Here is a 16,165-nt window from a genome sequence, read left to right on the forward strand (position 1 = left end):
GTGAACAAGAGTTTTAAAGATGATGAGCTATGTGAAATCAAAAACAGAATGTGTTGGGAAAGTCCACCTGGTGGGTGTACACAGGAACAATGAAAATTCCAAACTATTGACAAAACACATGTATGTTTTTAAAAAAGTAAGTGCTATTATAATTCCTTCCATTTAGTCATCACTCAGTTAAGATATTTTTCTGTTGGTTCACTGTCTCTCATTCTATCCATTTACTAAGGCAACCACTATGTGTAAAGATACAGTTTCGAGCACTAGGAGATACAAATATGAGTAAGATTGTGTTTGATTCAAAGGAGGTTAAGAGAGCTTACTTTTACAATGGACTTTAAGGCTTGCAAAAATACATCTGATGTATTAGTTCACTTGACAATAGTATGAAGTGAGTGCTATTGTTTATCCCCATTTTATGTGAGAAAACTGAGGCTCAGAGACATCAGGTAATTTGACCACAGTCACACAGCTAGTGTGGTAAGTCTGGATTTGAACCTAGATCTTCTTGACTGCTAATCCAATATGTAGTGAAGACCTATGCCAAGCTAGCATAGGAAATAAGAGGTTTACTTCCGATTTGGCAAAAGGAAATAAGACATACACAAATAATTATAATAAAAATATAGATATCTATACTTAGAAATAATTTTCACTTAGAAAGTAGATGAGGTTAGCATACGAGAATGGAACTAAGGGCAGAGGAGACAAGGTAAATAATACTCCTTAGTGACCTTACCCTCAACTCAACATTTACTTACCAATTAGATAAACATAGTAAAGGCCATTATTTATTACTTAGTTCATACTGGACCATCTAATTCAATTGCAATCACAAATAAACTACCCTGCTTAATATTTGAGGAGGAAGCAAAAGAATCAGTGGTACCCATCCAACAAGGCCATTCTCATCTACTAGTTGGAATTATGAATACATAAATATGTACCACATCCCCTATCATCTTTAGGTCTGTTACTGTCACATGCAAAATATTAGTTTCTAAAACTCTGTTATTGTGTGAAAAGGAAAGCCACACTTCTGAGAATACACATCATCCATAGTTGATATTACATTATCCTTTACAGTTTAAAAAGCTGTTTAGATGATATACATTTTCTCATTGTCTCTGAACAATAACCATCTAAAAATGGTTGTGCACATTTAACTGCATCCTTTTAAGAAGTAGCATGTGTAAAGTACAAGAACTGAAATCAGGAAAACTCCCTGGGTCAAATCCAGCCTCAAATATCTACTAACCCTGTAACTTTGAGTAAGTCATAAAGTCTCTGAACCTTAGTTTCTTCATCCATGAAACAGGATCATAATAGCACCTACTTTACAACATAGTTGCATGGATCAAATAAGAGCATGTTTAAAGCCATTTGCAAAATCTAAGAACTATACAAATGTGAGCTGTTATAATTATTATTGTTGTTGTTATTCTCCCCAAAGACAAATAGGTAAAGCTATCATGTGTAATTCCTACAACCTCTAAAAGTAATCTGCTTAGTTTGTTGGAAAACACCAGATTTGGAAAGGATTTGAGTTCAAATACTGACTTGGCTCCCTACTACCTATGTGACCTCCTGTCACTTCATTTCTTTTGCCCTCAGGCTCCTTGCCTGTAAACAAGGAGTTTTAAATAAATGAGGTTTAAAGTTTCTTCTAGCTCTAAATTCTATGACCCAATAAGCCAAATTGAAATTGTGGTAAATAAAATAGAAACCATGTCACTTATAACTTTACAATTTTTTTTCAAAAATTACCAAAGAAAAATGAATTGTCATTTGGCAATAATAATAAAACGATAGCTGAAGTTTACAGCAATTTCAAGTTTGTAAAGTACCTTAAAAGCATTTCTTCATCTGATCCTCACAGTAACTTTAAGAGGGAAGTGCTATTTAGCCCCATTTTTTAGGGAAGAAATTGTGACTACTGAGAGGATAAATGACTTGTTCATGATCACAAAATCAAATCTTCCTGCAGTTCAAATCCAATATATTATCTACTATGCCCTCTTCCTATTACTACATAAGTATGAACAGATCTGTCTTTGAAAAAAGTCCAATCAGGTTCCCATATGACATCCAGAGGCAGGAATTACTTATTTCAAATCAGTACTGAAAACAAATTTTAAAATTCTCTTATGCTTCATAATGTATATTTTTAAAATTTCATATTCAATATGCTTAGGCTTTTTTCTGTGCTTTTTTACTAGTCAAAGTATCCAAAGTATATCCCATTAGATTTAAAGAACATCTTAGGTTTTATTTTATAACTATATTTATTCTAGTTTGTTTATGGTTCCGAAAAAAGATTCCAGGCCGAATAACAGAAAAATCCTAATTTCTCAAGTTTACAATGGAGCTTTCCATATTCTAAAGATTTAGGACCCAGTTCTAAAGGAACCTACATTAAACAATTAAGCATTACAGCACTCTAAACAAATTAAACATAAATCCACAACCAGAATCAAACATTAAAACTCATGTTTTGATTATTTTGGTAGGTTTTAGAGTGGTCTCATAACAAAAGAATTAATTGTGGCGATGGATAGGATTTTAACAGACAGAAGTATATTCTGGGTGAGAAAACAGTGTGACTAAAGGCAAACAATGGGAATGAGTAAGGCTTGGAGAGCAGTGATGAAACCAGCTAAAGGAGAGAACTGGGACTTAACGATGCTGTCTAGGGAGAGCCACTGGAAGATTTCTGAACAGGAAAGTAACAAAACAAAATTGGTCCCACTGGCCATGGGCTATTTAACATTTTTATAAGTAACTTCAATAAGGGTGTTGACAGCATACTTATTAAATTAATAGATGAGAGATTTTAAAAAGAAAACCCTAGAAGGGAGAGTTAATCTGCTGGATAACAGAAAGCAAAAGATCCTGAAGGGCAAGAATGCTGGCCATTCTAATAAGGAAAAAATGAATAGAGATAAATGTAGTCTTGTATAAGGGGGCAGAAGGGAACAAAAATCAACTTTACAAGTACAAAATGGATAAAATGTAGCTATAGATTAATTAATCTAGGGGAAAGTTATAGTTAGTGAGTGGATTAAATGGTCAAAAGTGTGATGGAGCAGCCAAAGAGACTGATTCAATCTTTTTAAAAATTTATTTATTGGGGGGGGGCAGGGCAATGAGGGGTAAGTGACTTGCCCAGGGTCACACAGCTAGTAAGTGTCAAAGGTCTGAGGCCGGATTTGAACTCAGGTACTCTTGAATCCATGGCCGGTGCTTTATCCACTGTGCCACCTAGCTGCCCCCCAATCTTAAATTTTGTTTAGAAAATAATAATGTTGGGGTTAGAGAAATAAAAGTCAACACTGTATTCTTCCTGGTTAGACATTTGGAGTATCTTATACAACTCTCGGTGCCACATTTAAGAAAGCTAGAGAACACCAACAGGAGAGTGACCAGGATGGTAACACCTGAAGGAACTAGGAGTGTTTAACTTGGAAACTAAAAAGTAGAATGGGCTGGACCTCTGCACATAGCAGGCTACCCTAATTAGAGATCTTCAATAAAAAGATGGATTGCTACTTGATATGGAAGGAATTTGTGTTCAGATGTGGTTTAGACTAGACAGCTTTGAAGGGGGGCTTTTTACCTCTAAGATTCTGTGATACTCTTATAACAGTACTAATGCAGAAATAGGATTAATGTTATTATGTGTATATATATGTGTGTATATCTATATTTATATCTATAGATATATAGATATAACCTATATCGGATTACCTGCTATCTAGGGGAGGGGGGAGGGGAGGGAGGGGAGAAAAATCTGAAATTGTAAAGCTTGTATAAACAAAAGTTGAGAAATATCTTTACATGTAACGGAAAAAATAAAATACCTTATATGTAAAAAAAAAAGATTCTGTGATAGTTTAAATAAGTACAGTAACAATGCGGAGAATCAGAATATCAAGGACTGAAGTCTAGGAGACAGGCTGACAATTACATATAAGTATAAGACAATGAGAGATTGGATAAGTTCATGAAATGATGGACAAAAAAGAATTTAAAATGATTAATAGAGACAGACCTTGTTAACTGACTAAATTAACAGATGAAAAACAGGAAGAAAACAAGATTGTTCCAAGGTTGTGGCTAGGTGACTATGAAAATGGTGTTTTCTATTGATGGAAATAAGAAATGCTGACGACTAAATAGGGAGTGGAAGGACAATGGATGATGGTTTTCAAATTTTGAACAAGCTGAGTTTAAATTAAAATGAAGATTTTGATAAGTGGAATAGGTAGCCAGCTTGTAGCTGATAGGCCAGAGCTAAAAATTTAGATCTGAAACTTATCACAGTGAGTATCAGATAGTATTAATTCATCAACGAAAGAATAGAGAAAGGAAAGGCAGAGAGCCAATGACTGAACCTTTGTGAATATTCACAAGTAAGTAATGAGAAAAAGAAAAGGAGCAAGCAAAATATAGAATGAACAAGGAGGTAGGAAGAAAATACATTAGCATTTTTTCTAAGTATACCTATTTATACCTAAAGCCATCATTTTTTCCCCAAAAGCTAGCTATAGAAAAGAAGAAAATGGCAAACCACTCCAGTATCTTTGCTAAAATAAAACCCAAAATGGAGTCATGAAGAGTCAGACACAACTGAAATGACTGAACAACAAAAGTTGTAGAAAACTTTCAGCAATTAATATTATTGCTTATATCTGTTCCATCAAATATGTGAGGTGAAATATCAATTTATTAAATAGTACCTACTCTTGATATAAAAACTTAACCCTGGCAATGGAAGACTAGTCCTTATTGTAATTAGACACACTTCTCTACGTAAAAGAGAGTAAGATTTGAATCTAATGCATAGAATAACTTTGTTAACTAAACAAAAGAAAACAACACATATGATTTTAAGCTATCAATAATTTTCTCATGTTAAAGAGATTAAAAGCTTTTAATAAAAGCACAAAAATTCTATCTATATGCTATGCAAAGAAAAAACTAATAACAATTAAGAGCTCAAAAGTATATTTTAAAATGTACTTTAAGTTTTTAAAATTACAAGACAAAAATTCCTATTTAGTTGCAAATGTTCATTAGTTATAGCCACAGTTATCAATGGTAATCCATCATCTCCTGGGCAGCCCCAGTTTCTACTGCTAGACAATGTTAAGAGAACAGAGGCATCTCCTGAAGCAAGCATTCGTATCCTAAGAAAAAATATATACTTCTGGACCATTATTTAATTTTTATAGACCTACAAAACAAAACACAATTGGACATCAGTGTGTTTAATCAAATTACCATAAAAATTGAAGTCTAATAACAGGAAGTATATTAAACTTATAAATATAAAAGTTTTTTTTGAAAACCCTAATACCTTTAAAATAATTCAATTTCCTTAGGTTCAAAATACATAACACCGAAAACTCTGTTTTTTAATACTGCAATTGAAAATCCATATATGCGGCAGTACAAGCTGTCCTGAGTAAAGCAAACATGCTAAGGAGCCACTAGAGGATGCTCGAGTACTGCACATGCTGTACATTTTAACAAAATAAGAATTTCTCTTGAATATCTTCTTAGTGGAATGATAAAAATGTAATGTTAATAGACTACCACAGACACAATAGTTCTCTAAAGTAATGTGAGAAAATAAATCCAGAATATACTGGAGCAACAACAATAATATGTTTATATAGCACCTACTATGTGCCAAGCACTATGTTAAACACTTTGCAAATATCCCATTTGATCCTCACAACAACATTGGAAAGGAGATGTTAAGAGAAGTAAACCTTCACAGAGGAGTCTGAGGTAAGATGTGAGGAATTGGTTGATAAAAAGAAGAGAAAGGAAAGGGTAATTGTGAGAAACAAACTAATCCAGTTTGGGTGGACTATAGTATATGTTAAGCTAAGTAGTGGGAAATGAGGCTGGAAGGAGATCAAATGATCAAAGAGACTGAAATGCCAGGGGAAAAACAGATTACTATTTCATTATGTACATAATAAGGAATCACTGAACATTTTTTTTAACTAAGGTAAGGATCACAATCAGAACTATTCTTTTTTTAATGATTAATTTTGTATTTTTGACATTTTCTTTTTATATTTTGGGTTCCAAATTCACTCCCTCCCAACCCCTCTACCACCTACTGAGAAAGCAAGCCATATGATATCAATTATACATGTAGAATCATGCAAAACATATTTCCATATTAGCCATGTTTTTTTTTTTAAAGCAAAAAAAAAATTAAAGTAGAAATGTATCCTTCAAATTTGCAACAATTCAATGGTTCTCTCTCTGGAGATGGACAGCATTTTTTCACTATGAGTCCTTCAGAACTATGTTGATCAGAGTAGCTAAGTCTTTCACAGTTGATCATCACTGCAATATTGCTGTTCTTATATACAATGATCTTCCAGTTCTTCATTTTGCATCAGTTCATAACGTTCTTGCCCTATTTTTCTGAAACTACACCCCTCACATTTCTCACAGCACAATAGTACTTCATTGCAATCACATGCCACAACTTGTTCAGCCATTTCCCCTTGACTTTCAATTCTCTGCCACCACAAGAAGAGCTAATTAAATATTTTTGTAATTATAAGTCCTTTTTATTTTTGTTTCAATCTCTTTAGGATACAGACCTTGTTGCAGTATAACTAGGTAAAAGAGTTTTATATGCGGTATTATAGTCCTTTTGGCACAGTTCCAAATTGTTCTTCAGAATAGCAGGAACAGTTCACAACTCCACCAATGGTTCATTAGTGTAGCTATTTTCCCTCATCCTCTTCCAGCATTTGTCATTTCTGGTAAATGTGAAGTGGTATCTCAAAATTGTTTTAATTTGCATTTCTATAATCTTTAGTGATTTAGTGAATTTTTTCATATGACTAGAGATAACTTTGATTTCTTCTTCTGAAAACTCTCTGTTCATATCCACTGACCATTTATCAACTGGAGAATGGCTCTTATTTTTATAAATTAAATGCAATTCTTTATATATTTGAGAAATGAGGCTTTTATGAGAGAAACTTACTATAAAAAAATTGATATTACTTGTCTATGGTACCTTTTAGCAAAATGTAGTTTCCCTAATTATCTCTTTTAATAAGGTCTATTTTTGTTATTGCTTTGTCTAAGACCATAATTAGAGACTACTGCCATTTTACTTCAGCTGAAGCATACTGGATTCTGCTACAGTCCTTGATTTTAATGCTATGTGTGGCTTTCTGTTGCAAATGTGTCTCTTGTAAACAACATATTGTTGGATTCAATCCATTCTGCCATCACCCATAGGGTAATAAGCTCATTCCATTCATGTTCAGTTATGATTATTGTGTATTTCCTTCTATCCTATTTCCTTCTGTTTATTTTTCTCTATTTTTATCCTATCTCTCTTCAAAAGTCTATTTTGCTTCTAGCCACTGCCTCCCTTAATCCATCTTCCCTTCTCTCTCTCTCTCTCTCTGTCTCTCTCTCTCTCTCTCTCTCTCTCTCTCTCTCTCTCACACACACACACACACACACACACACACACACACACACAAAATTGGGTAAGATATATGTCTATACATAACTAAGGGTAAACACATACATACACACACAGTTTCCCTTTTTGCACCAACTGTAATGAGAGTGAAGTTCAAACACTGCTTGCCAACCCTCTTCCCTGTTCCCCCCCTCCCCCATTGTATAAGTTCTTCCTTGCACCAGCCTCTTTTACATTAAAAAAAAATTACTGGAGGGCAATCAGTGTTAAGTGATTTGCATGCAGAGTCACACAGCTAATATGTGTCAAGTGTCCAAGGCTGGATTTGAACTCAGGACCTGATTCCAGGACTGGTGCTCTATCCACTGCACCACCAAGAAAAATTTCCCCATTCTACCTCTCCCTTCCTCCTTCTTCCAGTGCATATCTCCTTGGAGATCATTCCAAAACAATCAATTCACATCCATGCTCTCTGTCTATGTGGACTCCTTTTAACTGCCCTAAAAATGATGAAGTTCTTAGGGGTTACATGAATCATATTCTTATATAAGAATACAAATAACTTAACCTCATTGAATCCCTTATGATTTCCCTTTCCTGTTACCTTTTTATGCTTGTCTTGAGACTTGTATCTGAAAGTGAGATTTTCTATTAGGCTCTGGTCTTTACATCATCCTTTTCAGTTTGTTTTATTCTTTCATGATGTCTCATAGAGTGTTTAGCTTCCACTTGCCAAATTCTAATTTTTAAAGAATTATTTTCCTCAGTGAATTTTTGTGCTTCTTTACCATTGATCCAATTATGGTTTTTAGGGTGTTGTTTTCTTCATTATTTTTGCTGTCTCTTTTACCAAGGTATTAATTTGTTTTTCATAATTTTCTTGCCTCACACTCATTTCTTTTTCCAACTTTTCCTCTACCACTCTTATTGCTTTCTTTAATTCTTCCAGGAATTCTTGTTGGGCTACAGTACAATTAAAATGTTTCTGTCAGGCTTAGCTTGTAATTGTTTTCACAGTACTGTCGTCTTCTGAGTTTGTATCTTAGTATTCCCTGCCATCATGGTAACTTTTTTATGATCAAATTCTTTTTTTCTTGTTTGCTCATATTTCCAGCCTATTTCTTGACTTTGAACTTTATGTTAAAGTTGAAGCTCTGCTCACTTGGGGGTAGGGAAGCACTGTTCCCAAGCTTCAGGCTTTTTCATTCTGCTACTTTCAGAACTGTTTTTTTGGGGATCTGCAAGTTCTGAGTGTTTCCAAGGTAGTGTGATCCCAGGAGAGGTGTGGTCACCACTCTCCTGATTTGCACTCTGGTCTTTTACCTATGAAGGGCTCCTAGTTCCCTGCAGCCACTAGCACTAGCACTCCTTTTTGGCCCTGGAAACCAGGGGTTCCTGGTAACCAGGAACTCCTGTTCCCTTGCTGCTGAAAGCACCAGCACTCCTCTTAGCCCTGGAACTGTGACCAGGGCCTCAGCTCTCTTATGGCCAACCACAAGTGCTCTTCTCTGCCCTGGAACTACAGACTAGAAGCACACACGGGCAACAGAGTTGTCAATCAGTCCAGTTATATACCTAATGCCAGCAATAAGTCTTCTGTAATCCTTTTATGACCAGTTGTCTAATCCCTGCCAATCATCTTTCAGCTGAGAGTTCCCAAAACTGCTGCTGATGCCACAACATGCATGTGAGCTCCAGACATGCCTCCACCCCAATGTCACGGACCTCTCCTTCATACATCCTAAGTTTCCTTAGGCTGGAAAAATGCCTCACCCTGACCTTGTGTTGGCTCTGACACTCCAAAATTTGATTTGAGGAGTTATTGTAAAGTCGTCTGGAGGTAAATGTTGAGAGTTTAGCTGGGGTGCTGTCTGTACTCCACCATCTTGGCCTCCAATCAGAACTATTCTTTGCAAAGATGGACTGAATTAGAAGGATGGAAGGACTTGAATTATGAGACTAGGAGTCTAGCAAAACAAAGGGTGTATTCTCTATCAAGAGTCTATCCTCCCAAGAGTCTAAGCCAACCAATTAATTTTTTAAATAAAGTAACAAAGTTAACACAGCAGCTAGTTGCATAGTAGAATTCCAGGCCTAGAGTCAGAAAGATCATTTTCCTGAGTTCAAATTTGGCCTCAGACACTCATTAGCTATGTGACCCTGGGCAAGTCACTTAACCTTGTCAGTTTTTCTCATATGTAAAATGAGCTGGAGAAGGAGATGGCAAACCACTCCCGTATCTTTGCAAAGAAACTCCAAATGGGGACACAAGGAGTCAGACACAACTGAAATGACTGAACAACAGAAAGCTAATGCTGTAATTGTGACAACCACATTGTCACATGCAAAAAGAACATATTCTTTGTCCATAATCTTAATTTTATACTACATTTTCTTTGTTGTGATATTACATTTTATATCGCCTACAAAAAATAATCCCTCACAAGGTAAATTATCACTTTATTATTTTTTTTAAAAAGACAAGCAAACACATTGCCATTTTTCAAAGTAATTGCTTACAACTTTAAGACCTTATACAAACTTTAGGATAAGAAAAACCACTAATCATTAGAGACATATATTGCAATCTCTCCCTTTACTTCCCAGTGGGCAGTAAAGACATCCTATCTTCTTGATACACTTTGGTACATGAGGTTTTACACATTTTGACTATATTTCAAACTGATATTTAGAACTAGAAGAACCTTTAAAATCATCTAGTGGGTACATGGGAGAGAGAAAAAAATGCTTTACAACTGAAAAAAAAAGTTAATTTAAAAAATAAAGTTAAGTGAACAGTACATAGAGAGGTTGTTAACAACAAAAGCAGAATTTATTTCAAATATAGTACCCAGAGGTACCAAGGAATACCCGGACCGGCCAATCTGATCAATTCCCAATTCTCTCCATAGCACGCCACCCAGGACCCCCCTCCTTTTACTTGCTCTTTCTGTATAGTCGACTTCCATTAGCATGCAAGCTTCTGGAGGGCAGGAACTGCTTTCCTGAATACATCTGGATCTCCAGCTGTGAGCACACACAATGCCTAGCAGGGAGTTGGCACTTAAATGCTCTATCTACCTATCTAATAGGTACATAGAAAAATGCTCTTGCTACAGTCCATAACTGATGAGAGGAGTTCTCTCCCATTTGATGAGCTTATAAGCAAGTAAGGCTTTGTTTATGACTTTCTGAGAAGTTTTTCTCTAATTTTATTTCCCTCTCTGAGACTGGCACTTAGTTTTGTTGAGTCAGTCAATAAACATTTGTTAAGTGCCTACCACGTACCAAGTGCTGTGGACACAAAAGGAGGCGAAGGTCCCTACCCTTATATACAGGATAAATAGTAATTCTTAACAGAGGGAAGGGGTTCATAGGCATCTTGTAGAATGTTGGATTTTAGTTAGGACTTGAAAGAAGCCGGAGAAGTCAGAAGTCAGAGTGGCGGAAGGAGAGCATTTCAGGCATGGGGGGGGGGGGACGGGGAGGGGAAGGGGGCACGGGGTGGCAGACTATTAAGAGAAAATGTCTGGAGTAGAGAAAAAGAGCAGTGTGTTCATGAAATAGCCAGGTCTATATCACTGGATTAAAGAGTACATGGCTGGGAGTTAAGTATAAGAAGACGAACGCTGTCTCTTGAATAAATTTCATTAACAGGCCCTGTTCACAAGAACTGGTTGGTTTGCAACTATCATAAGGTTCCCATTAGGGATAGGCTTCACTGAGGGGGTCCATGCCCAAGATGAATTGGTTGGCTCAGATTTTTAGGAGTATGGGCTCTTGTCAGAGCTACCTCTCTTTATGCTGGTTTATGACAGGAACCTTAATGAAAGAAATGGTTACTTTTTCACCTTTTCCCTCCCATAGATCTTCCTTAATGGCAGAATGATCATAGCAACAAAGCCCTTGTGACAGTGTAACTGTGACCACTCTCAGAGATGACCAGAATATCCCTTTTTACTTCCTATTCCTACAACATTTAAAAATGAGAAGGGTCCAGCAAACACTGGTGTATGTATAGTCTATTTCTTAAAGTGTCTTTAGTTTTAAAGAAGTACAAATGAAGAAAACACTGAGCCAGTGAAGAAAAGAAACAAGACTAGAAGCTATGAATCTTCTCATTACCGCCCCCCCCCCGATATCCTCATGCCTTGTGGTGGCACATATGAATTGTTGTGTCCAGAATTATGATTTCATCTGTATATGTAGCTCCTGATAAGAAAACTCCCTCCATCACTACACAGCAGCAACCATTCTGTAACTTACAATCTTAGAGAGCTAGGGTATAGAAAAGTTATGTGAGCTGCCTGAGTATGTGTCACTGGCTGAAATTGAAATAAGTCTTAATGTCTCCAAGGCAGACCCTGAATACACTACCAGATGATGCTTCTCTACAAATAATTAACTTTTCAAATATCTACTCAATTATTCTTCCATAAAATCAAAAGTAATCATGATGATGGGTAACAAAGACTTCATATCTCTCTTGTCCACAAAATCAATTTTAAAAAATACTTCCAGCATACAATTCTGTGCAAGAACTAAATTTTCATTTAAGAAGAAAATACAAGTAGCATTTTAAGAAAGAAAATAAATGACAATGAAGTCTGATTTTGAGAGAGATGATCAAGAGTTGACTCTACAAAATGCCATAGGTTCAAAATTTACCTATTATTTAGATACATGGTAGATACTAAATACCAACTTTACCTAATTAAAACTCTCAGGAGCAAGAATATCTGCTTCTCAACACAGTAGAAGTGGTCAACATATTAAAATGAATCTTCTGAGACAGCAGAGTATCAGCCTTATAAAACTGACCAAAAGGTACACAAGTTACTCATGTCAAAGAAGAAAAGGGAAAAAGATAAAAACTAAAAGAAGACAAAATCCAGAGTTCACTTACACTAAGAGTACTATTTCTGAAAGAGAAGGCAAGAAAATAAAAAAGATAAAGATGAGTCAAAACTATAAAAACTGCACATGACTGTTCAATAATCAGAACCTCTCACCCTGGCTGTGAGCACTTCCTGGACTCAGAGATGGCTGAAGCAAATCTTTGGTTGGAGTTAGGTAGGCTTCTTTTCCCTGTCGCTGATTCATCTTTGCTGAGGTCTGAAGGTGTGAATCATCACTGTTTGTTACCAAAGCTAAAGAAAGAAAAGAAAATCAATAAATACTAACCATACAACTTTATAATAACATATCAGTTACCATAGTATATTGTCACTCCTATTTTTTGTTTACTTATTTTTAACTTTTCTTAAAGATTCACACTGCCATTTTTGGTTTAATACTCTAAAAGGTAAACTGTTTGACTAATTAAAAGTTAACCCTTTATAATACAATGAATGATAGAAAAAGGGAGTGGACAAACATTTGTTAATAAAATTATCCAGTTATTTTAAAGGCCCAAAGGGTATTCAAGAGCTCATCTTAACAGAACTGAGAATTGGTTTTATTTGAGTTTTAATCATGACTTTCAAAAACAGTTAAGTGATAAAAATTTAACATTTGATTTAAAAAATCACATGACAGGTTGCTGATAGATAGCAATTTGAAGAAATGAAGTTGATAAATATCATATTTCTAAAAATAAAAAATGGAGAAATAAATCAATGTTTATATTTGATCATTATAGGGACTAAGAGACAGAAATCCTAAGATAATTTTACTTACACAGGGGTTAACCCTCATTTAACTGAAAAATCCAGTCATGCAGACTAGCCCCATTCTCTGAGGTATTATTGAATACTGCTCCTTCTGATGACCCTGAAGTAAGAGGACCAAATACAGTAGGAGAGGCAATGCACAGGCCCTACTGTGAGAATTGGAATGACACCCCCTACTGGGAGGGACATTGTGGTCTCTGGCTTGAAAAGAAACCATATGCCTTTGGCGTCCGGAAGTGATGTCTGCTGCCCGTGGGTCCTGTCAATCAGTGTTACCAACCAATTAGCTTGGAGCTGTGGGTGTGGATGGCCCTGTTTCCAGTTTCACAGGAGGCTTCTAGGAGAAGCTGCAGAGGAGGGGTCTTTCGTTTTGGGACCTCGGCTTGGCTGGGCTCTCTTAGATAGATGAAGTTTGCTTTTTACCTCTCTCTCTCTCTTCACTAACTTCTAATGCACTTTAATAAATATTTAAAAGACTAAACTCTTGCTAAAGCTTCTAATTTAAGGCGACCACTCATTAGATTTTAGACAACACAGCTAGAATTTTGGGCCCTTACACTAGCTATTAAAAAGAGATGAGAAATCCTACTCTTAACAAAAGGCACTAAGAAATATTCTCTGAACATAAACCAAGTAGTTATGCAGTAAACAATGATATTAGACACCAATAATTTTATTGTGTAATTTATTTATTGCATTTTCAGTTTTGTCACCAGGTCCACTTTGTCGCTAAACTGAAATCTACAATTATTAATCAATTATTAAACATTTATTAAACGCCTACTATGTGCCAGGCCCTGTACTAAGTGCTAGGGATAGAGAACGAGATAGAAGTAAGTTCCTACCCTCAAGGAGCTTATGATCTAATGGGAGAGAGAAAAGGCAAATAAATACAATCAAAGCAAGCTAAATACAGGATAAATAGAAAATGACTAACAGAGGGAATGGGGTTTTAACAGGGATTTAAAGGAAGCCAGTTATGGGGGACACCCAGAGAGAAAGCCTCGAGCAGAGAGATAAAATGACTTAGTAGTGGAACAGCTAGGAGGCCAGTGTCACCGACAGAAGAGTATATCTCAGGGAGTAAGGTGCAAGGAGACTGGGAAGCTAGGAGGAGGCTAAGTTATAAAGGACTCTGAAAGCCCGAGTTTGAAACTCATGAACTGAAGTATGGCATTACAGTGCCCTCTGCTGGTTTCTACTAAATATGGAAGTGAACTTCATTTCCCTAATGTTCTGCATTCATCCAAACTGGAGCAGAAACCACACGGGGATCTTCAACCGTAATTAAAGTTGGAACATATGTACATCTTGTACCATATTTTAAGACTAGAGTAATCAGAAATAATGAAAGCTCATAGTAACACATAAGTCTAAAATCCTGATTAACTTAATTTAGGACAAAAAAGCCCCAAAGATTTTAAGTGGCTTTCACAGGCCATAGGTAATTCCTAAGGTAAGAATATAACTAAGCAATACTGACTACAGATATCTAGTACCTAGAACAAGGTTTCTTAACCTTTTTTGTGTCGGGGAGCTCTCAAGCAGTCTGGGTGAAACATAAGGACCCCTTTTCAGAAGAATTTTTTAAATGCATAAAATACCAAAAAATTACAAAAGAAATTCATTATACTCAATTGCAGCTATCAAAAAAAAAATTTTTAAGTTCACAGATCCCAGGTTAGGAACCCCTGATCTATAGAGTAGATCTTAATCTTATATTCAAAAGTAAGGCCTTTTATATATTAAGATAAAAATATTAAATAGAATAGTATGTTTGATATATGTTACTATACTTTTTCCATTAATAAAACACAGTTAATACTATGAATTATCTCCTAATTATAACAGGCAGCTAAGTGGTACAGTATATAGAGCGCCTGACCTAGAATCTGGAAGATGAATTCAAATCTAGCCTTAGATACTCACTAGCTATGTGACTCGAGGCAAGTCAATTATCTCTGTCTGACACAGTTTCCTCATCTACAAAATGAGTAGAATAGCAGCTCTTTCCCAAGGTTTCTGGGAGTCTAAAATGAGATAATATTTGTAAGGCACTTTGCTTGCAAACCTTAAAGTATTATATAAATGCTAGTTATTTGTTTTATTATTCTTATTATCATTAATAACAGGTCAGGGAATGGGTACTACTCATCTTTGTATCAACCTTGATGCCTAGCACAGTGCCTTGAAAAGAGTGTGGGACCTGTGACCTCACTAGTATGAGGAATTCCTTGATGAAGAAACTCCCTCTATCAATGCTGATCAGTACCTTCTCTGAAACTTAGACTCTTAAACTGTCAGTCACAACCCTATATAGGGTCATGTAACTGAATGTGGGGGTCATGAAAAATTTGTCAACAGTAAAAGGGCATGTATACCTATTTCATATACGTATAGCTGGGGTTGAGTAAACATTTCTTAGGTGGAAAGGGGTCAGGAATGGAAAAAAGTTGAAGAAGCCCTGGTCTAGGGGGCAGCTAGGCGGCACAGTAGATAAAGCACCAGCCCTGGAGTCAGGAGGACCTGAGTTCAAATCCGACTTTAGACACTTGACACTTACTAGCTATGTGACCCTGGGCAAATCACTTAACCCTCATTGCCCCACCAAAATAAAAAAAAAAAAAAAAGAAAAAGAAGAAGCCCTGGTCTAGAGCAGGGTTGTCAAATAGAAACAGAGGCCAGTAAACCATAAGAATCCATAAGGATCCCTGTGGCCACATATTTACTTGAGATAATCACATATTAATATTATCTATGTTCTAGTGTATTTTTATTTATTTTGCTACATATTTCCCAATTAAAGTAAGTCAGCCTGCTGGCTACATGTTTGACACCTCTGGTGACATAAAGGGACTTGTCCAGGGGCACAGAACCAGTATATGTCAGAGTGGGACTTGAACTAGCTTTCAGGCCAGCTCTCTATCCAATAGGTCTTTCATACAACCTCTCTTTGTGACTTATACAGACAAAGCACTTAATATTTACTGAATCTACCCTCTTCACTAAAATAAGA

At 36.0% G+C, this 16,165-nt stretch overlaps 1 protein-coding gene across 5 annotated transcripts in view; it reads right to left on the bottom strand.

Moving 5' to 3' along the window:
- Positions 1–16,165, bottom strand: part of OSBPL8 (oxysterol binding protein like 8) — a 216,534-nt gene that overhangs the window by 101,671 nt on the left and 98,698 nt on the right. For 4 of the 5 annotated variants that reach the window (XM_043966291.1, XM_043966292.1, XM_043966289.1 and 1 more), the window contains one exon: positions 12,490–12,627. In XM_043966291.1, coding sequence (XP_043822226.1) covers positions 12,490–12,627 — 138 coding nt within the window. Of the gene's footprint in view, positions 1–12,489; positions 12,628–16,165 lie in introns of those variants that run through there. The other variant, XM_043966294.1, reaches the window with a different exon arrangement.

Source organism: Dromiciops gliroides, chromosome 5 (genome assembly GCF_019393635.1).
Source record: "Dromiciops gliroides isolate mDroGli1 chromosome 5, mDroGli1.pri, whole genome shotgun sequence".
NCBI lineage: Eukaryota > Metazoa > Chordata > Mammalia > Microbiotheria > Microbiotheriidae > Dromiciops > Dromiciops gliroides.